This window comes from Mobula birostris, chromosome 3 (assembly GCF_030028105.1).
Source record: "Mobula birostris isolate sMobBir1 chromosome 3, sMobBir1.hap1, whole genome shotgun sequence".
In the NCBI taxonomy this organism is placed as follows: Eukaryota; Metazoa; Chordata; class Chondrichthyes; order Myliobatiformes; family Myliobatidae; genus Mobula; species Mobula birostris.
In genome coordinates this window covers 908,930-928,831 of record NC_092372.1, presented here as the reverse complement: position 1 = coordinate 928,831, position 19,902 = coordinate 908,930, and the positions used below count along the sequence as shown (strand labels likewise).

Genomic DNA, 19,902 nt, shown 5'->3' with positions numbered 1-19,902 from the left:
GCAGTTACAATTACAACAGAGGAAGTACTCAGGAAGCTGAACAGGCTAAAGGTAGATAAATCTCCTGGACCAGATGGAATGCACCCTCATGCTCTGAAGGAAGTAGCTGTGGAGATTGTGCAGACATTAGCGATGATCCTTCAAAAGTCGATAGATTCTGGCATAGTTCCGGAAGACTGGAAGATTGCAAATGTCACTCCGCTATTTAAGACGGGGGCAAGGAAACAAAAAGGAAATTATAGACCTGTTAGCTTGACATCGGTGGTTGTGAAGTTGTTGGAGTCGATTGTCAAGGATGAGGTTACAGAGTACCTGGAGGCATATGACAGGATAGGCAGAACTCAGCATGGATTCCTAAAGGAAAATCCTGCCTGACAAACCTATTACAATTTTTTGAGGAAATTTCCAGTAGGCTAGACAAGGGAGATTCAGTGGATGTTGTACATTTGGATTTTCAGAAGGCCTTTGACAAGGTGCCACACATGAGGCTACTTAACAAGATAAGAGCCCATGGAATTACAGGACAGTTACATACGTGGATAGAGTGTTGGCTGATTGGCAGGAAACAGAGAGTGGGAGTAAGGGGATCCTATTCTGGTTGGCTGCTGGTTACCAGTGGTGTTCCACAGGGATCAGTGTTGGGGCCACTTCTTTTTACATTGTACATCAATGATTTGGATTATGGAATAGATGGCTTTGTGGCTAAGTTTGCTTACGATACGAAGATAGGTGTAGGGGCTGGTAGTGCTGAGGAAATGGAGAGTCTGCAGAGAGACTTGGATAGATTGGAAGAATGGGCAGAGAAGTGGCAAATGAAGTACAATTTTAGAAAGTGTATGGTTATGCACTTTGGAAGAAAAAATAAACGGGCAGACTATTATTTAAATGGGGAAAGAATTCAAAGTTCTGAAATGCAACGGGACTTGGGAGTCCTCGTACAGGATACCCTTAGAGTTAACCTCCAGGTTGAGTCAGTAGTGAAGAAGGCGAATGCAATGTTGGCATTCATTTCTAGAGGAATAGAATATAGGAGCAGCCATGTGATGTTGAGGCTCTATAAGGCACTGGTGAGACCTCACTTGGAGTACTGTGGGCAGTTTTGGTCTCCTTATCTAAGAAAGGATGTGCTGACGTTGGAGAGGGTACAGAGAAGATTCACTAGAATGATTCCGGGAATGAGAGGGTTAACGTATGAGGAACGTTTGTCCGCTCTTGGATTGTATTCTTTGGAGTTTAGAAGAATGAGGGGAAACCTCATAGAAACATTTCGAATGTTAAAAGGCATGGACAGAGTGGATGTGGCAAAGTTGTTTCCCATGATGGGGGAGTGTAGTACGAGAGGGCATGACTTAAGGATTGAAGGGCGCCCATTCAGAACAGGAATGCGAAGAAATTTTTTTAGCCAGAGGGTGGTGAATCTATGGAATTTGTTGCCACAGGCAGCAGTGGAGGCCAAGTCATTGTGTGTATTTAAGGCAGAGATTGCTAGGTATCTGAGTAGCCAGGGCATCAGATGTTATGGTGAGAAGGCAGGGAGTGGGACTAAATGGGAGAATGGATCAGTTCATGATAAAATGGCGAAGCAGACTCGATGGGCTGAATGGCTGACTTCTGCTCCTTTGTCTTATGGTGCTATGGTCATTGCTTTATTGGTAATAAATCACAGGAATGGCCGTGTTTCTCGCAGCCTGTGACAAAGTTCTTTCTCACTGTACTGTTACCCACACTGACACTGACTGCAGCAAGTGGGACAGAGAGTCACAATGCCCTCCCAGCGAAGGATACGAGACCGTCAGTGCACTGTCTCAGTGAGAGGCAGTGAAATACCATTGTGAGAATGTCCTCCCCTGCCCTTCCCCGTGTGTGACTTTGCTCACTGCCAGATACCCAGACACCATGAGCGAATCTCTTCTGGGCCTCTGTTCAGACCCACCCCTCCCATACAATCTATTTCTGCATCCTCTCATCTTGTAGGATTATCGTTTCCCCTCTGAATCCTCCCATGGGATCACTCAGCCCTATCCCTCTTCCTTTCTTCGGTTTCTCTCTTCACCATTCCCCTTCCTCCTGAGGGACCTCTGTTCCTTATTTCTTGTTTCTCCTGCAGGTTCTGTCTCTCTGTCCCTTTTGCTCGGCTGGGGTTCCTTCCACCATTTCCCATCGACACTTTCCCATTTACAAATCTTCCTCACTGTGGCACCTTCTCCCATCCTTCAACTCAGCTCCTTTTCTACCCATCGGGGATTGAGTCAGCATATGTGGAGTTTACAGGGTCACAGCGTGGCTGCTCCGAAATTATATTGTACTTGCCGGGGCCGGGGTTGAAGCGCTCGGCAGAGATGGTGCTCGGTGCACGCTGTTGGAGGGCTGGTCGGAGGTTCGAAGCTTTCGGACGGACTGGAGAGTCGGCTGTGGTTGGGTGCTTCCAGGGTGTTGCATCGGCCAGTTTGCGGCGCTGGAAGCTCATGGCAGGGAGAGTTTTTCGTCCTTCTACCATCTGCGTGTCATGGTCCGGATTGGGGTCCCTTTAAATTTAGCTTGTTTATGTTACGATCTGGACCGTTGATTCCCTGTTTTCCCTTGTTCCTCAACTTTAGTGATTAGACGCAATTAACACTCGGCTGAACTGGTACTTTATAATCTCTGGCTCTCAGCCGTTAGGTGCGGGAGCGTCTGCAAAGTCACGGCATGTCAATGTCATCTGGCCAGAGCAAGCCTTGTCTCTGCCCGAAGCAAGTGCCGGTAATTCGCCTTTTCTCACCGGAGCAACCCTGTCCAGTGTTACCTCGCTGAAGCAAGCCTACAAAGCTTCCTCATCAAGGTGGGTCCGTCAGTTAACCCGCCGGAGAGAATCAAGAGCCGCTGTCTACTGTTCCCGGGCTGAGTCGAGAACTTGGCACTACCTGGAGGTTCCAAGCACCACATCCTGGCTCCAGCGGCGTCCAAGTACCATGTCCATGTCCTGGCTCCGGCAGCATCCAAGTACCATGTCCACGTCCTGGCTCCGGCGGCATCCAAGTACCACGTCCAAGTCCTGGCCCTGGCGGCATCCAAGTACCACGTCCAAGTCCTGTCCCTGGCGGCATTCAAGTACCACGTCCAAGTGCTGGCCCTGGCGGCATTCAAGTACCACGTCCAAGTCCTGGCCCTGGCGGCGTACAAGTACCACGTCCAAGTCCTGGTCCTGGCGGCGTTCAAGTACCATGTCAAGTCCTGGCCCTGGCGGCTTCCCAGTTCCAAGTCTAGTCCTGGCCCTGGCGGTCTGTGATTCCTGTCCTACCCCCTTGTCTGAATCCCTTCTTTGCCCCTCGTGCCTCTAGCCCTCGTCTGCAGCCCCCGCCTGCACTTTGGTCTAGTTCCATCACTGGAGCTAGATAGGTACTGTCTGGTGTTCATTCGTGTTGGTCTTGTCTTGTCTTGTCCTCGCCTCCATGGGGTAAGTCTGGCCATCTTGCTGTTGCCCTGCGGGGAGTCATGTCTTGTCTTGTCCTGTCCTCACCTCCGTGGGGTAAGTCAGGCTGTCTTGCCATTGCCCCACGGGGAGTCAAGTCTTGTCTTGTCCTGTCCTCGCCTCCGTGGGGTAAGTCAGGCCGTCTTGCCGCTGCCCCGCGGGGAGTCGTGTCTTGTCCTGTCTTGTCCTCGCCTCCGTGGGGTAAGTCAGGCCGTCTTGCCATTGCCCCGCGGAGGGTCATGAGTCCCGGCCCTATGTCCTGTACCCAAGGAGGGATCCCGGCTCTCTGTTCTGTGTGCAAGTCCCGGCCCTATGTCCTGTACCCAAGGAGGGGTCCCGGCTCTGTGTTCTGTGTGCGAGTCCCGGCCCTATGTCCTGTACCCAAGGAGGGGTCCCGGCTCTGTGTTCTGTGTATGTGTCCATGGTTCCATGTACCTGCTCCCTGAGACTGAGGCTCTGCGTTCCCATGTTCCTCCTCTCCCTAGCCCATGTCATGTCCTTGCTTGGTTCTGGGGTCCGAGCCCGAGGCAAGACTCAGGTACTGGGTCCTTGCCCAGTCTCTGGCTCGGAGTCCATACCCTAGCCTCTTCATGTCTCCTCTAGTTCTGGGAGCCAATTCCGAGTCCTAGCCCAGACCCTTGGTCCCAGCCTAGTCGTAGTCCTGAGTCCTTATCCTGTTCGCTATTCCTGCTTCTGTCTTGCTCTCCTGGTATCGGGCAATGAACTAAACCTAAGTAACCTCACAAGATGTGTCTTGCATCTGGGGCCACCCTTGCTCCCAATGCCCCACCATTGTGACACTGCATGATATGATGGGACTTTTGAGAGACTGTGAGACCATGGAACAGGCCCATGGTCTGTTCTTTATCAAATTATGGTATTAGAACATAGAACATAGAACAGTACAGCACATTACAGGGCCTTTGGCCCACAATGTTGTGCCGACCCTCAAACCCTGCCTCCCATATAAACCCACACCTTAAATTCCTCCATATACCTGTCTAGTAGTCTCTTAAACTTCACTAGTGTATCTGCCTCCACCACTGACTCAGGCAGTGCATTCCACGCACCAGCCACTCTCTGAGTAAAAACACTTCCTCTAATATCCCCCTTGAACTTCCCACCCTTTACCTTAAAGCCATGTCCTCTTGTATTGAGCAGTGGTGCCCTGGGGAAGAGGCACTGGCTATCCACTCCATCTATTCCTCTTATTATCTTGTACACCTCTATCATGTCTCCTCTTATCCTCCTTCTCTCCAAAGAATAAAGCCCTAGCTCCCTTAACCTTTGATCATTGCTTTGCACTGTTGTAACTATATGTTCTAATTATGTGCTTTTTGTCAGTTTTTCAGTCTTGGTTTGTCTTGTGTTTCTGTGATATCATTCTGGAGGAACATGGTATTATTTCTTAATGCATGCATTACTAAATGACAATAAAAGAGGACTGCGTGTCCTCATAATCTAATCTATATTAAAAAAATTACCTCCATTCAGTGAATACCCTGGCGCTGGTTAGTGAGGGACATTGACAGTGATGGGAACTCCGATCTGTGATTTACTGAAGGGTTTAATATTTCCTGAATTACAAGAATGAGAGAAATTCCCTCAGACCCACAGTTTGAATCACTTGGTTCATCAATTTGTCTGTTTGTTTAGCCTTGGGGAGAATGAACTGGGAGATTCAGGAGTGAAACTGGTGCCTGCGGCTCTGAGGAACCCGGAGTGTAAATTACAGAAACTGGGGTAAGTACCAGACTGTGGGAGATTGTATTTACAGTCACTGGGTGTCTGACACTGAACATTAACGTCATCAGTGATTGTGTTACTTATAGACACTGGGGACTTGTACCGTATCCTGTCTCTCTGTGTCCTTCACCCTCACTCTTTCTCATCTCCAGGCTGAATGAGGTCGGTCTCACAGATTCTGGTGCCGAGGATCTCGTCTGCGCTCTCAGTACAAACCGATTACTGACGGAGCTGGACCTGAGTCGTAATGAACTGGGAGATTCAGGAGTGAAACTGGTGTCTGTGGCTCTGAGGAACCCGGAGTGTAAAATACAGAAACTGGGGTAAGTACCAGACGGTGGCAGATTGTGTTTACAGTCACTGGGTGTCTGACACTGAACATTAGAAACATAGAAAATAGGTGCAGAAGTAGGCCATTCAGCCCTTCGAGCCTGCACTGCCATTCAGTATGATCATGGCTGATCATCCAACTCAGAACCCTGTACCTGCCTTCCCTCCATACCCCCTGATCCCTTTAGCCACAAGGGCCATATCTAACTCCCTCTGAAATATAACCAATGAACTGGCCTCAACTGTTTCCTGTGGCAGAGAATTCCACAGATTCACCACTCTCTGTGTGAAGAAGTTTTTCCTAATTTGTCCTAAAAGGCTTCCTCTTTATCCTCAAACTGTGACCCCTCGTTCTGGACTTCCCCAACATCGGGAACAATCTTCCTGCATCTAGCCTGTCCAATCCCTTTAGGATTTTATACGTTTCAATCAGATCCCCCCTCAATCTTCTAAATTCCAGCGAGTATAAGCCTAGTTCATCCAGTCTTTCATCATATGAAAGTCCTGCCATCCCAGGAATCAATCTGGTGAACCTTCTTTGTACTCCCTCTATGGCAAGAATGTCTTTCCTCAGATTAGGGGACCAAAACTGCACACAATACACCAGGTGTGGTCTCACCAAGGCCTTGTACAACTGCAGTAGTACCTCCCTGCTCCTGTACTCGAATCCCCTTGCTATGAATGCCAGCATACCATTTGCCTTTTTCACTGCCTGCTGTACCTACATGCCCACTTTCAATGACTGGTGTATAATGACACCCAGGCCTCGTTGCACCTCCCCTTTTCCTAATCAGCCACCATTCAGATAATAATCTGCTTTCCCGTTTTTGCCACCAAAGTGGATAACCTCACATTTATCCACATTAAATTGCATCTGCCATGAATTTGCCCACTCACCTAACCTATCCAAGTCACCCTGCATCCTCTTAGCATCCTCCTCACAGCTAACACTGCCACCCAGCTTCGTGTCATCTGCAAACTTGGAGATGCTGCCCTCATCTAAGTCATTAATATATATTGTAAACAACTGGGGTCCCAGCACTGAGCCTTGCGGTACCCCACTAGTCACTGCCTGCCATTCTGAAAAGGTCCCGTTTATTCCCACTCTTTGCTTCCTGTCTGCCAACCAATTTTCTATCCACATCAATACCATACCCCCAATACTGCGTGCTTTAAGTTTGCACACTAATCTCCTGTGTGGGACCTTGTCAAAAGCCTTTTGAAAATCCAAATATACCACATCCACTGGTTCTCCCCTATCCACTCTAACCACTGGTTCTCCCCTATCCACTCTACTAGTTACATCTTCAAAAAATTCTATGAGATTCGTCAGACATGATTTTCCTTTCACAAATCCATGCTGACTTTGTCTGATGATTCCACCGCTTTCCAAATGTGCTGTTATCACATCTTTGATAACTGACTCTAGCATTTTCCCCACCACCGATGGTATCGTAACTGGTCTACAATTCCCTGGTTTCTCTCTCCCTCCTTTTTTAAAAAACGGGGTTACATTAGCCACCCTCCAATCCTCAGGAACTAGTCCAGAATCTAAAGAGTTTTGAAAAATTATCACTAATGCATCTACTATTTCTTGGGCTACTTCCCTAAGCACTGTGGGATGCAGACCATCTGGCCCTGGGGATTTACCTGCCTTTAATCCCTTCAATGTACCTAACACCACTTCCCAACTAACATTTATTTCCCTCAGTTCCTCCATCTCACTAGACTCTCTGTCCCCTACTATTTCTGGAAGATTATATGTGCTTAGTGAAGACAGAACCAAAGTAGTTATTCATTTGGTCTGCCATGTCATTGTTCCCCATTATCAATTCACCAGTTTCTGTCTGTAAGAGACCTATATTTATCTTAACCAATCTTTTTCATTTCATATATCTGTAAAAGCTTTTACAGTCAGTTTTTATGTTCCCTGACAGTTTTCTCTCATAATCTTTTTTTCCCTTTCCTAATTAAGCCCTTTGTCCTCCTCTGCTGGACTCTGAATTTCTCCCAGTCCTCAGGTGAGCCGCTCTTTCTGGCAAATTTGTATGTTTCTTCTTTGGAATTGATACTATCCCTAATTTCCCTTGTCAGCCACGGGTGCACTACCTTCCCTGATTTATTCTTTTGCCAAACTGGAATGAACAATTGTTGTAGTTCATCCATGCAACCTTTAAATGCTTGCCATTGCATATCCACTGTCAACCCTTTAAGTAACCTTTGCCAGTCTATTTTAGCTAATTCACGTCTCATACCCTCAAAGTTACACTTCTCTAAGTTCAGAACCTTTGTTTCTGAATTAACTATGTCACTCTCCATGTTAATGAAGAATTCCACCACATTATGGTCACTCTTACCCAGTGGGCCTCTCACGACAAGATTGCTAATTAATCCTTCCTCATTGCTCAATACCCAGTCTAGAATACCCTGCTCTCTAGTTGGTTCCTCGACATGTTGGTTCAAAACACCATCCCGCATATATTCCAAGAAATCCTCTTCCTCAGCACCCTTACCAGTTTGGTTCACCCAATCTATATGTAGATTGAAGTCACCCATTATAACTGCTGTTCCTTTATTGCACGCATTTCTAGTTTCATGGTTAATGCCATTCCCCAACCTCACTACTACTGTTAGGTGGCCTGTACACAACTCCCACCAGCGTTTTCTGCCCCTTAGTGTTATGCAGCTCCTTCCATATCGATTCCACATCCTCCCGGCTAATGTCCTTCCTTTCTATTGCATTAATCTCCTCTCTAACCAGCAATGCTACCCCACATCCTTTTCTTTCATGTCTATCCCTCCTGAATATTGAATATCCCTGAATGTTGAGCTCCCATCCTTGGTCACCCTGGAGCCATGTGTCTGTGATCCCAACTATATCATATTCATTAATAACAGTCTGCACTTTTAATTCATCCACCTTGTTACGAATGCTCCTTGCATTGACACACAGAGCCTTCAGGCTCGTTTTTACAATATTCTTAGCCCTTATACAATTATGTTGAAAAGTGGCGCTTTTTGATGCTTGCCCTGGATTTGCCAGCCTGCCACTTTTACTTTTCACCTTACTACTTTTTGCTTCTACCCTCATTTTACACCCCTCTGTCTCTCTGCACTTGTTCCCATCCCCCTGTTGTGAACTAACCTCCTCTCTCCTAGTCTCTTTCCCTCCCCCCAATCATTCTAGTTTAAGGTCACCTCATAGCCCTCGCAAATCTCCCTGCCAGGATATTCGTCCCCCTAGGATTCAAGTGTAACCCATCCTTTTTGTACAGGTCACACCTGCGCCAAAAGAGGTCCGAATGATCCAAGAACTTGAATCCCTGCCCCCTGCTCTAATCCCTCAGCCACACATTTATCCTCCACCTCATTGTATTCCTACTCTCACTGTCGCGTGGCACAGGCAGTAATCCCGAGATTACTACCTTTGCAGTCCTTTTTCTCAACTCCCTTCCTAACTCCCTATAGTCTCCTTTCAGGACCTCTTCCCTTTTCCTACCTATGTCATTGGTACCTATATGTACCACAACCTCTGGCTCCTCACCCTCCCACTTCAGGATATCTTGGATGTGATCAGAGATATCCCAGACCCTGACACCAGGGAGGCAAACTACCATCCAGGTCTCTGGACTGCGTCCACAGAATCGCGTATCTGACCCCCTTACTATCGAGTCCCTATTACTACTGCCCTCCTCTTCCTTTCCCTACCCTTCTGAGCTACAGGGCTGGACTTTGTGCCGGAGGCACGGCCACTGTCGCTTCCCCCAGGCAAGCTGTCCCCCCCGCAACAGTACTCAAACAGGAGTACCTATTGTCAAGGGGCACAGCCACTGGGGTACTCTCTATTACCTGACTCTTCTCCTTCCCCCTCCTAACCATGACCCACTTGTCTTCCTCCTGTTGTCCCGTTACCACCTGCCTGTAACTCCTCTCTATCAACTCCTTACTCTTCCTGACCAGACAAAAGTCATCGAGCTGCAGCTCCAGTTCCCTAACGCCGTGCCTTAGGAGCTGCATCTCGGCGCACCTGGCGCAGATGCGGACATCCGGGAGGCTGGGAGACTCCACAACCTCCCACATCCGGCACTGAGGACAACAATCTGCCCTCACACTCATACTGCCCCTCTCCTCAAATAACAATAAAAAATGAATACCAAACCTTCCTCGCCTCGCCCGGTTCTGCTTAATCCCGTTGAGCTGAAGCCCTTAAGCCTTCACTCTGCTCCCGGCTCACTCCGAAGCCCGCTGTATAAGGCTCTGTTCCTTTTAAATCTTCCGCGCTTCACTACCTGATGTCACACTTAATGTGATCAGTGATTGTGTTACTGATAGACTCTGCGGACTTGTACCGTCTCCTGTCTCTCTGTGTCCTTCACCCTCACTCTCTGTCATCTCCAGGCTGAGTGAGGTCGGTCTCACAGATTCTGGTGCTGAGGAACTCTTGTCCACCTCTCAGTACAAACAGATCACTGATGGAGCTGGATCTGAGTGTTAATGACCTGGGAGATTCAGGAGTGAAACTGGTGTCTGCGGCTCTGAGGAACCCAGAGTGTAAACTACAGAAACTGCAGTAAGTACCAGACTGTGGGAGATCGTACTTACAGTCACTGGGTGACTGACACTGAACATTAATGTGGTCAGTAATTGTGTTACTGATAAACACTGAGGATTTGTACCGTATCCTGTCTGTCCGTGTCCTTCACCCTCACTCTCTCTTGTCTCCAGGCTGGGCAGCGTTGGTCTCACAGATTCTGGTGCTGAGGATCTCGTCTCCACTCTCAGTACAAACCCATCACTGACAGAGCTGGAACTGGGATTCAATTCACTCACAGACCGATCAGTCCCTGCTCTGCGCCGCCTCATACAGACCCTCCCAAGTCTGGAGTGGATCGGGTGAGGGTTTGTGTTAATGTTCAATGTGATAAAATATCAGTGGATCTGCGGGTTTTCTGGTGATATTTGTCTGTGAGTGTTGAGTCCCCTGTTCCTGACACTGTTGTCTGATCTGTTTGCTTCATTGCCATCCTTCCATCTGTTTCAGGCTGGTGGCGAATCAGTTCAGTGAGTCGGGGATGAAGGAACTGAGATCTCTGCAGGAACTCAGACCCGGACTGACAGTGGATCTGTGAACATCCCCTGCCCGCGGGACAGGGACAATTTCCCCAATTCCCTGCTGTTCCCTCTAATGGCCACCCTCCCCTCTAATTCCCACCCTCCCCTTTAATTGCCGCACTGGAAGTTTAACTCCCAACAGTTCTAACGGAACGGGCTCCAGTCTCGTGCTTTGTGACATTGAGGCAGTCGCGTAGTGACTTATTTCCGTCTGTTGTCCAGCGGCGCAGTTTCCGCCCGATGTGCATGTTCGGGTCTCCGCCACCTGAGACCCCAGGGAATTACACAGACAGGAAGAGCCCGGGACTGGGGCTCAGTCTGGGACATCAGTGTCCTGGGGTGTGTTTATCCGGGGAGAGAATCCTTTTACTCACTTTGCTGAGGGCTGTGCATTCAGCAGCCTGGCCGATATAATGATGTTAAATTGACAAATACCTCGGATGTGACCTTAGATCTGCAGCGATCTCGGACACTGCCTTGAAGTGTGATTTTAATGATTATCAGTTCCCCGATGAAGAGCGACAGTATTATTCAATCTGTCACTGGCTTTCGCCAGGCAGTTAATTGTGAGTGGCTGTGAGTGAATCGGGAGCAGTTTATTTATTCCTGCACATTAGCAGCTCAAAAGTTGTTTAACTTATGTAAGGGGGTTTCGACTTTTATGTTACTGCGGAGGCTAATTAAAATGGCGCCTTTGTTATGTTAATCTGGGGAATGCGGCTTTGTTGTGTTAAATGTTGAGAAAGTTTGCGCTAGCAGCTTGTTTTTACTTTAGAGTGTGATAAGAGAGTGCTATTAACCAATTGGGATAGTTGTAATGGTTTTGGTGTATTTGAAGATACTGCATGCGCGGGGTTTTGGGTCAGAAGGTGGGAGAGCGAGACAGAGGATGGACGATGTGCTGTGATGTCCGCTAACGGGGTCGGACCCCGAGGAGGGCGTTCGGCTAGGAGACGGAGATGGACTCGTGTGGAGCGTCTGGTCGACCACCGTTGTTGGTCCCAGGTGGCCAGTCGAGGTGGTCCGAGGGGGTCGCAGGGTGAAGAAGAAGGTCCTTGAGCTCCAATGGTTTTTGTGCATGAAGAGATTGAACTTTGATAAGTGTGGCGCCTTTTATTTTCCTTTTATATTTTATTCTCCTTTAATTATATAGTTCCAGTAATATCTATAAACTGTAAATCATTTAATTGCATCTGGTGTATTGTCTGTTATTTGGGCGGGGTGGGGTACATCACACAGCATCCACACAAACGAATTACCCAGTTTGCCGGGGCCGAGACTGTTTCCCTAGACAACGGCGAGCCGAGCAACCCTGAGGGTGGCCGGGGGGCCTACATTTACATTTGTCATGATGAAATCAATAAACCGCTGTAACTTCCTGTCTTGGTGTCCGACTCGAGTTTCATTAGAGGAGAAACAGTGAGCAGGGGTTACTGCCCCCCGCACCCGGTGAACTGCAATAATGGATCAGAACTCCTCACACTGGCACAGCAGCGTCTCAGCTCCGGGCTGAGGGATGTCAGTCTGGTCCCCAGGATCTCCTCACTCCCCATCACCATCCCGGCTGATCACCGCTTCCTCACACGCCAGATACGCGCACTACCCTGATTCCCACCTTCCTGAGTGCTCTCCTTGCTCTAACAGACAAAAAATGACAATAGAGATTGGAAGCTCATATACTGTATAATATCAGAAGTGTGTCCACAAAGGTCGCGAACAAAAGAATGGAACAGAAGCAAACAATATGGGGTGTCAGACAGAGTGAAGCTCCGTCTGCATCATCCCTTCAATCTCACTCCAGGAGACTGAATTACAATATTCTTGTGTCAGACACAGAGTGAAACTCCCTCCACATCATCACATCACACACTCACAGGATCAGGCATTGAGTAAATCCTACACTGCAACAACTTACCTCACACTCCCTGAGTCAGACACAGAGAGAAACTCCCTCCACACAGTCCCATCACACACACCCAGCTCAGACACAGCGTGAATCTCCATCAGCACCGTCCCATCTCAGAATCCCTGGATTAGATACAAAATGAATCTCCCTCCACACAGTATCATCACACACTCACAGGATCAGGTATTGAGTAAATCTGCCACCACAACACCTTACCTCACATAGTCATAGTCATACTTTATTGATCTCAGGGGAAATTGGTTTTTGTTACAGTTACACCATAAATAATAAATAGTAATAGAACCATAAATAGTTAAATAGTAATATGTAAATTATGCCAGTAAATTATGAAATAAGTCTAGGACCAGCCTATTGGCTCAGGGTGTCTGACCCTCCAAGGGAGGAGTTGTAAAGTTTGATGGCCACAGGCAGGAATGACTTCCTATGACGCTCTGTGCTGCATCTCAGTGGAATGAGTCTCTGGCTGAATGTACTCCTGTGCCCACCCAGTACATTATGTAGTGGATGGGAGACATTGACCAAGATGACATGAAACTTAGACAGCATCCTCTTTTTAGACACCACCGTGAGAGAGTCCAGTTCCATCCCCACAACATCACTAGCCTTACGAATGAGTTTGTTGATTCTGCTGGTGTCACACTGTCACACTCCTTGGATCAGACACAGAGTGAAACTCCCTCCGCACAGTTCCATCACACACACCCCAGCTCAGACACAGCGTGAAACTCCATCAGCACCATTCCATCTCAGAATCCCTGGATAAGATACAAAATGAATCTCCCTCCACACAGTCCCATCACGTACTCACAGGATCAGACAGAGAGAATTCCCTCCACACCATTCCATGATACACTCCCAGGGTCAGACACAGCGAGGAGCTGTTCTGATTTAGCCGGGAAGAATCCGAGGAAAACTACTGCATAAAGTTTCGTGAGATACTTGGAGGTGGTTCGAAAAGACTCTTGGACATCTGAGTGAGAAGCTGGGTTAGTGTGGAAGCTTCGTTTGGTGTTTTTCTGCCAGTTTGGACTGGGTTCGTTGGCGGCTGCCAACTGCGTAACTCCCAGTTGCGGCCGGTGGCAACTCGCCAGGAAGCCAGTTCGCTCCAAAAACCGGAGACAAACGCCGTTGTTCCCCCACTAACATCGGGGTAACGTCCTTCCACCCTTATCGTCGTGATTCTCACTCGGTGTAGGAGCCGAAGCATCTGTTGAGAGGTCTCGACCTCTCACGGCCTGGGAGTTCTGCAGGACCGGTGGAACCTTTCCTGGCGTTGGAATTTCTGGCGCCGAGCCGGCAAGGTACTGTCGAGAACAAACTTTTCCGGCCTGTTACTCAACTCGCTCCAGGACTTCTAACCGGCACCGCTGTAAAATTCTCGATTCGGAAATAGCATCAGCATGCCGGACCGGTCTCCGGGGAGTTGCAGGCCTTCGGGGAGCTATGCAAAGGCGGCTGCCTCCCCAGCCTCGGACAACGCCCCGTTTCGGTCGGTGAAGGTGGAACGCGATATTTTGCGTCCTGGAATAACTCTGGAGAAGTGTGCGGAAGCCATGGAGGACCTGGTGGGGAAAGGTGGTATTTTGGCAACAGAGAAAGAGTTCAGGAAGGCAGAGTTAGTGCACCGGGCTCTAAGCAGGGGGATCACGGTAGAAAACATCTTTTTACAGATGGAGCTGATGACAGCTCCCACGCAACGCATCGTCCTCGGTCACGTTAAACCTTTCATTCCCAACGAGGACCTGCTTCCCCCTCTAGCCCGTTTGGGACAAGTAAGGTCGGAGATAACTGCTATCCGACACAAATTTAAGAGACGCACCTTCCATACCGTAATCTCTTTCCGGCGTCAGGTATTCATGCAGCTGGAAAGGGAGGACGACGTTGAGGGCCAGTTTACTGTGGCACGGGGGGCGGGATGGATTATCGGGTGCATTGGAGCTACGAGCGCCCACGGTGCCATGCGTGCAAAGAGGTGGGGCATTTTCGGAAGTACTGTCCCAACACCCGAAACCCTAGGGAGCCCACATCGGGCACCAGTGCCCCAGCTACATCTGCCCCGATCCTATTCCTGCGCGTGCACCTGGTCCTGAGCCTGAGCCTGACCCTGTCCTTGGTCCTGCACCTGCCCATGATCCTGCCCAGATCCCCCACCCTGCCCCTACCTCTGTCCCTACTCCTACGGTTATTTCGGTCCCTGCTCCTGCCCCTGTGGTTCAGGTGGGGGAATGGGGTGGAGCCTGTGCGGAGCAAGAAAGCGAGAAAGAACTCCAAACACCGTAAGAATTTGGCCCCTGAGACCGTAGAGCTCACGCCCATTTGCCCTAAAGTGGAGCGAGAGGCTCGGGGAGGTGCGCAGGTCGACGGGGCGATGGAAGCGGAGAGTACCGCCCCATCGGTGCATCCTGCACCTGTATGCTCCTCCGGCGTGAAGCGAAGAAGGTAATGTTCCCCCAAGATGGCAGGGAATGTAGATGCGGGGGCGTCCCAGGAAGGGGTGGGAATCTGGGTGGAGGTTGGTTCAAAACCTCAGTCCTGAAGACAAAGGAGCAGAAATCAGCCATTCGGCCCATCGAGTCTGTTCCGCCATTTTATCATGAGCTCATCCATTCTCCCATTTAGTCCCACTCCCCCACCTTCTCACCATAACCTTTGATGCCCTGGCTACTCAGATACCTATCAATCTCTGCCTTAAATACACCCAATGACTTGGCCTCCATTGCCGCCCGTGGCAACAAATTCCATAGATTCACGACCCTCTGGCTAAAAAAAAAAATTCTTCGCATTTCTGTTCTGAATGGGCGCCCTTCAATCCTTAAGTCATGCCCTCTCGTACTGGACTCCCCCATCATGGGAAACAACTTTGCCACATCCACTCTGTCCATGCCTTTCAACATTCGAAATGTTTCTATGAGGTCTCCCCTCATCCTTCGAAACTCCAAGGAATACAGTCCAAGAGCGGACAAACGTTCCTCATATGTTAAAACTCTCATTACCAGAATCATTCTAGTGAATCTTCTCTGTACCCTCTCCAACGTCAGCACATCCTTTCTTAAATAAGGAGACCAAAACTGCCCACAGTACTCCAAATGAGCTCTCACCAGCGCCTTATAGAGCCTCAACATCACATCCCTGCTCCTATACTCTATTCCTCTAGAAATGAATGCTAACATTGCATTCACCTTCTTCACCACCGACTCAACCTGGAGGATAACCTTAAGTGTATTCTGTACGAGGACTCCCAAGTCTCGTTGCATCTCAAAACTTTGAATTCTCTCCCCATTTAAATAATAGTCTGCCCGTTTATTTCTTCTGTCAAAGTGCATAACCATACACTTTCCAACATTGTATTTCATTTGCCACTTCTTTGCCCATTCTTCCAATCTATCCAAGTCTCTCTGCAGACTCTCTGTTTCCTCAGCACTACCGGCCCTTCCACCTATCTTCGTACCGTCAGCAAACTTAGCCACAAAGCCATCTATTCCATAATCCAAATCGTTGATGTAGAATGTAAAAGCAAGCAGCCCCAACACGGACCCCTGTGGAACACCACTGGTAACCGGCAGCCAACCAGAATAGGATCCCTTTATTCCCAGTCTCTGTTTCCTGCCAATCAGCCAACGCTCTATCCACGTATGTAACTTTCCCGTAATTCCATGGGCTCTTATCTTGTGAAGTAGCCTCATGTGTGGCACCTTGTCAAAGGCCTTCTGAAAATCCAATTATACAACATCCACTGCATCTCCCTTGTTTAGTCTACTGGTAATTTCCTCAAAAAATTGTAATAGGTTTGTCAGGCAGGATTTTCCTTTAAGGAATCCATGCTGAGTTCTGCCTATCTTGTCATATGCCTCCAGGTACTCTGTAACCTCATCCTTGACAATCGACTCTAACTTCCCAACCACCGATGTCAATCTAACAGGTCTATAATTTCCTTTTTGCTTCCTTTCCCCCTTCTTAAATAGCAGAGTGACATTTGCAACCTTCCAGTCCTCCGGAACCATGCCAGAATTTATCAACTTTTGAAAGATCATTGCTAATGTATGCACAATCTCCACAGCTACTTCCTTCAGAACACGTGGGTGCATTCCATCTGGTCCGGGAGATTTATCTACCTTTAGACTATTCAGCTTCCTGAGTACTTTCTCTGTCATAATTGTGACTGCGCACACTTCTCTTCCCTGCCACCCTTGAGTGTCCGGTATAGTGCTGATGTCTTCTTCAGTGAAGTCTGATGCAAAATACTCGTTCAGTTGCTCCACCATCTCCTTATCTCCCATTAAAATTTCTCCAGCATCATTTTCTATCGGTCCTATATCTACTCTCATCGGTCTTTTACTCTTTATATACTTGAAAAAGCTTTCAGTATCCTCTTTGATATTATTTGATAGCTTCCTTTCATAGTTAATCTTTTCCCTCTTAATGACCTTCTTAGTTTCCTTTTGTAAGCTTTTATAAACATCCCGATCCTTTGCCTTCCCACTAATTTTTGCTTCCTTGTATGCCCTCTCCTTTGCTTCAACTTACGCTTTGGCTTCTCTTGTCAACCACGGTTGCATCCGTTTTCCATCCGAAAATTTCTACTTTTTTGGAATATACCTGTCTTGCACCTTCCTCACTTCTTGCATAAACTCCAGCCACTGCTGCTCTGCCGTCCTTCCCGACAGTGTCTCTTTCCAGTCAGCTTTGGCCAGTTCCTTTCTCATGCCACGATAATTTCCTTTACTCCACTGAAATACTGACACATCAGATTTCGGCTTCTCCTTTTCAAAATTCATAGTGAACTCAATCATGTTATGATCACTGCCTCCTAAGGGTTCCTTCTCCTCAATCTCTCTAATCACCTCCAGTTCATTACACAATACCCAATCCAGTACAGCTGATCCCCTAGTGGGCTCAACAACAAGCCGTTCTAAAAAGCCATCTCGCAGACATTCTACAAATTCTCTCTCTTGAGATCCAGTGCTGACCTGATTTTCCCAATCCACTCGCATGTTAAAATCCCCGACTGCCCTTCTGACAAGCCTTTTCTATTTCCTGTTGTAATTTGTAGTCCACATCACTGCAGCTGTTTGGAAGCCTATAAATCAGCTGCAGTCCCCAGATGTATCCACCAGTCCTGTGGTGGATGGTGTGGTTGTGCAGAAAGCTAGTACTAGCCCTGTTTGCACAACTAAGACAGACCTGGAGCCCTCCACCCAGGGGTCAGTAGTAAGCGCCTCCCTAGAGGCAAGTGTATTGCATAATATGAGAAGGGAGGAGACCAAGCTCTCTCACTCTCAGCATCGGCCTGTCGGTGAATTCCGTGGGCCAGAGGTGCTGGGGTTCCCTTCGTGCCTGTCTGCTACCCCTCTGCATGCCAACCCCATCGGCTGGTGGCCTGCAGGGAGTCCCTGGGGATCCCTCCATTGTTGTAACTGTGGATGGGACTGATGCGACGGTGGAGTGGGCAGGTGTGAGTGGGGTGCCCGCTTCCATTGGAACACACGAGGAGGAAGATGGGGGATCTATTTGCAGTGAAGGGGTGGAGGGAGACTCCTTTGATAGAGAGACATCGGACATCCTCACCCCTCCTGAGAAATCCCCATTAATACCTGTGGAGGAAAGTAGAGAGTGCATTCTCAACTCTGAGGGTGCAAAGCATCGGCCTAAACTAGCCTCGTTTCGCTGGTCTAGCATGCCGAGGCTAGTGAAGTCCCTGCGAGTCATCCTCGGACGGAAGGGGAAGGGGAAGAGGTATGCTGTGGTGGGAATGACAGGCGGCAGCTGAAATCTTCTCTGGATGGCCTGGTAAGGGAAATCAGAGCGAGAAGCAGCATCGCTCCTTCAGGAGATGGTGGGTCACAGGGTAGCGATGGTACCACTCAGGCCCGGAAAGCAAAAACTATTCTTAGTTTTCTTCGCGATAGTGTGGTTGAGGGCGCCGCCGCTCTCAGCGGGAAGGGTACCGATGCCGAGGCCTGGTGTACTCCGGACATGAGACTTACAATAGCGAGCCTAAATGTAAATGGTAGCAGGGGTTCTCTCCGCAGATATAACAATCTCTCAGTCCTCAGGGATGGGAGATATGCGGTGAGTTTCCTGCAGGAAACCCATACCATCCCGGGGTACGAGTCCGCTTGGCTCCTGGAGTGGCAGGGCGGGGTCTACATGAGCCACCTCAGCTCCAACTCCAGCGGGGTGGCGATCCTGTTGGCCCCGACCTTCCAGCCAGAAATCGAAAGAGTCCAAGATGTTGTGCCCGGCCGTCTGCTCCACCTGGATGTGCGCCTGGATGATGTACCTCTGCATTTTATCAATGTGTATGCTCCGAGGCGCGGTGTGATGCAGACGCGTCTATACTGTCAGCTGTCCACTCTGCTGAATTCCATCGATCGTGGGGACTGCGTCATCCTCGGGGGAGACTTCAACTGTACCCTCAAGGTGGAGCACCGCTCGGGCCTCCAACGCGACCCAGCATCGGCAAAAGTCGGCTCCTTTGACTTGGTGGACAGCTGGCGGAATCTTCACCCCGACTCTAGCGCCTTCTCGAGAAGATCTAGAGAGGGAGGTTCCCGGATAGACCGCCTGTACATCTCTGGGGCTTACGTCTCCCGCGTGTCGGCGTCCTCCATGCAGCCAGTGTCGTGCTCGGATCATCACCGTGTGTGGGTGGAATTTACTCCTCAGCACCCCCGGGTTGGATCCGGGTATTGGCAGTACCTCTTCCCCAGGGCACCACTGCTCAATACAAGAGGACATGGCTTCAAAGTAAGCTGTGGGAAGTTCAAGAGGGATATTAGAGGAAGGTTTTTTACTCAGAGAGTGGTTGGTGCGTGGAATGCACTGCCTGAGTCAGTGGTGGAGGCAGATACACTAGTAAAGTTTAAGAGACTACTAGACAGGTATATGGAGGAATTTAAGGTAGGGGCTTATATGGGAGGCAGGGTTTGAGGGTCGGTACAACATTGTGGGCCGAAGGGCCTGTACTGTGCTGTACTACTCTATGTTCTATAACAACCGGATGCTGGATGACAGCCGTTTCCGGGATTCGTTCCGAGCATTCAGGGTCACGTGGAGGGAGAGACGGAGAGAGTTCTGCTCCTTACGGCTGTGGTGGGATGTGGGCTTTTCCGGTTTTTATGTCGGGAGTACAGTAGGGGGTCGACAAAGAGGCGGGGCTCTGAGATTGAGCGGCTAGAGAGAGGGTTGCTTGACCTGCAGTCCCGGCTTGGTCCGACCGCTGGAGACCAACAGCTGTGGCAGGAATACCAGGAGAAGAAGGACTCACTAAGGAATCTGCAGCTCCAGCAGTTGTGAGGTCACGGTTCCAAATGCTGCAGGATTTTGACCGTGGCTC

The 19,902-nt window shown here is 49.1% G+C and overlaps 1 protein-coding gene across 1 annotated transcript in view; it reads left to right on the top strand.

Moving 5' to 3' along the window:
* LOC140194844 (NACHT, LRR and PYD domains-containing protein 3-like) overlaps positions 1-11,942 on the top strand; it is a 67,009-nt gene extending 55,067 nt beyond the window's left edge. The window contains 6 exon segments of the mRNA XM_072252120.1: positions 5,108-5,194; positions 5,350-5,520; positions 9,926-9,977; positions 9,979-10,097; positions 10,253-10,420; positions 10,569-11,942. Of these exon segments, the coding sequence (XP_072108221.1) occupies positions 5,108-5,194; positions 5,350-5,520; positions 9,926-9,977; positions 9,979-10,097; positions 10,253-10,420; positions 10,569-10,656 (685 nt within the window). The 3' untranslated portion in view covers positions 10,657-11,942.
* Positions 11,943-19,902: the final 7,960 nt, after the last annotated feature.